The following is a 1,695-nucleotide window of genomic DNA, read 5'->3' on the forward strand; positions in this document are numbered from 1 at the left end:
TTCAACAGGCTATTGTGAAGATTTAATAAGGTGATATTTATAAAGTGCTATGGCACATATTAAGCACTTATTAATGTGAAGCATTTTTTTCCCAAGATATGACTTAATTCTTCCATGGAAGGAGTCAGAGTGCAGTTTTAGGCTCACTATCTTTTCACAGAGAAGAAAATATTGCGAAACAATCTAATCAGACGTCATTCAACCTAAAGTGGTGCTGCCTCTTAATCCTCAGTCAGCCCTGTGGTCTTTAATCCAGATACTAGGTCTGGAATATACTGCCCCAGATGGCCCCTTTCTCTTACAATCACACCCATCCCCAGGACATGTGGTATGTCCTGACTGGAATCCCAGGACTGGAAGATTCTCATACCTGGATCTCCATCCCTATCTGTTCTATGTACATTTTAGCTGTCATAGGCAACATCTTCTTGATCTTCCTGATTGTAACTGAGCGCCGTCTCCATGAGCCTATGTATGTCTTCCTTTCCATGCTGGCCTCATCAGATGTCCTGCTCTCCAAAACCACAGCCTCCAGGATGCTGGCTATCTTCGGGTTCCATTCCACGGATATATCCTTTGGGAGTTGTGTATCTCAGATGTTCTTCATCCATTTCCTCTTTGCGGTAGAATCTGCTATTCTCCTGGCCATGGCATTTGACCGCTATGTGGCCATCTGTCACCCACTGAGATATACCACAATCTTAACCTCCTCAGCCACTGGGAAAATTGACATCGCAGCTGTGGTCAGGAGCTTTATCATCTGTTTTCCATTCATCTTCCCGGTACACCGACTTACGTATTGTGGGAGAAACATCATTCCCCATTCCTACTGTGAGCACATGGGCATTGCCAGATTGTCATGTGACAATATCAGTGTCAACATCATTTATGGCCTGACTGTGGCCCTACTGTCTACAGGACTAGACATTGTGTTCATCATTATGTCCTATGCGATGATCCTTTGCACAGTGTTTCAGATATCTTCCTGGTCTGCCCGATTCAAGGCCCTCAACACATGTGGTTCCCACATCTGTGTCATACTTATGTTCTATGCCCCAGCATTCTTTTCCTTTTTAGCCCATCGTTTTGGGGGTAAAACTGTCCCTCAGCACATCCACATCCTGGTAGCCAACCTCTATGTGGTAGTGCCCCCTATGCTAAACCCCATCATTTACGGGGTGAAGACCAAACAGATTCAAGACCGAGTAATTTTGCTTTGCTCCCCCATCACCACGCATTGTTAAAATGGAGAATAATGCAAAATGCTGGCTATTTCTGAATAACCACCCCCAACTTTTCTCTCTCTCTTTCTCACTCACATACACACACACACACACACACACACACACACACACACACACACACTGAATGAGCAATGGGAATAAAGAGAATCCATAAGTAACTCTCAATAAACTTAGAAGGATAATAAATGCGAAAGTTTCCAATGTATTTTCCTAAAGCACTTAAAATTGTTGAGAAAAATAAATGAATGATATTCTCAATTCTCCTAGATATCCTATTATCTTGCATTTTAACTTATTCTTAAGCATACACAAGATAACACTAAGAAAAACATATTTTAGGGTTAAACCCAGATGGAATTGTGTTGGGTAGATCTGGGAAGCAAAAATAGTGAGTCATTGAGTGTTTGTAGAGACAGTTGAAATTCTGCTGAAATATAAAACACTCCCACCA

General features: G+C 42.1%; 1 protein-coding gene across 1 annotated transcript; it reads left to right on the forward strand.

Annotated features, from left to right (window-relative positions):
- Positions 1–278: 278 nt before the first annotated feature.
- Positions 279–1,244, forward strand: LOC109260003 (olfactory receptor 52Z1P-like). Its single transcript, XM_019437991.2, has one exon. It carries the CDS (start codon positions 285–287, stop codon positions 1,242–1,244), a length of 960 nt encoding a protein of 319 aa, XP_019293536.2. The 5' UTR covers positions 279–284.
- Positions 1,245–1,695: the final 451 nt, after the last annotated feature.

Source organism: Panthera pardus, unplaced genomic scaffold (assembly GCF_024362965.1).
Source record: "Panthera pardus isolate Hobbes unplaced genomic scaffold, ASM2436296v1 HiC_scaffold_12, whole genome shotgun sequence".
In the NCBI taxonomy this organism is placed as follows: domain Eukaryota; kingdom Metazoa; phylum Chordata; class Mammalia; order Carnivora; family Felidae; genus Panthera; species Panthera pardus.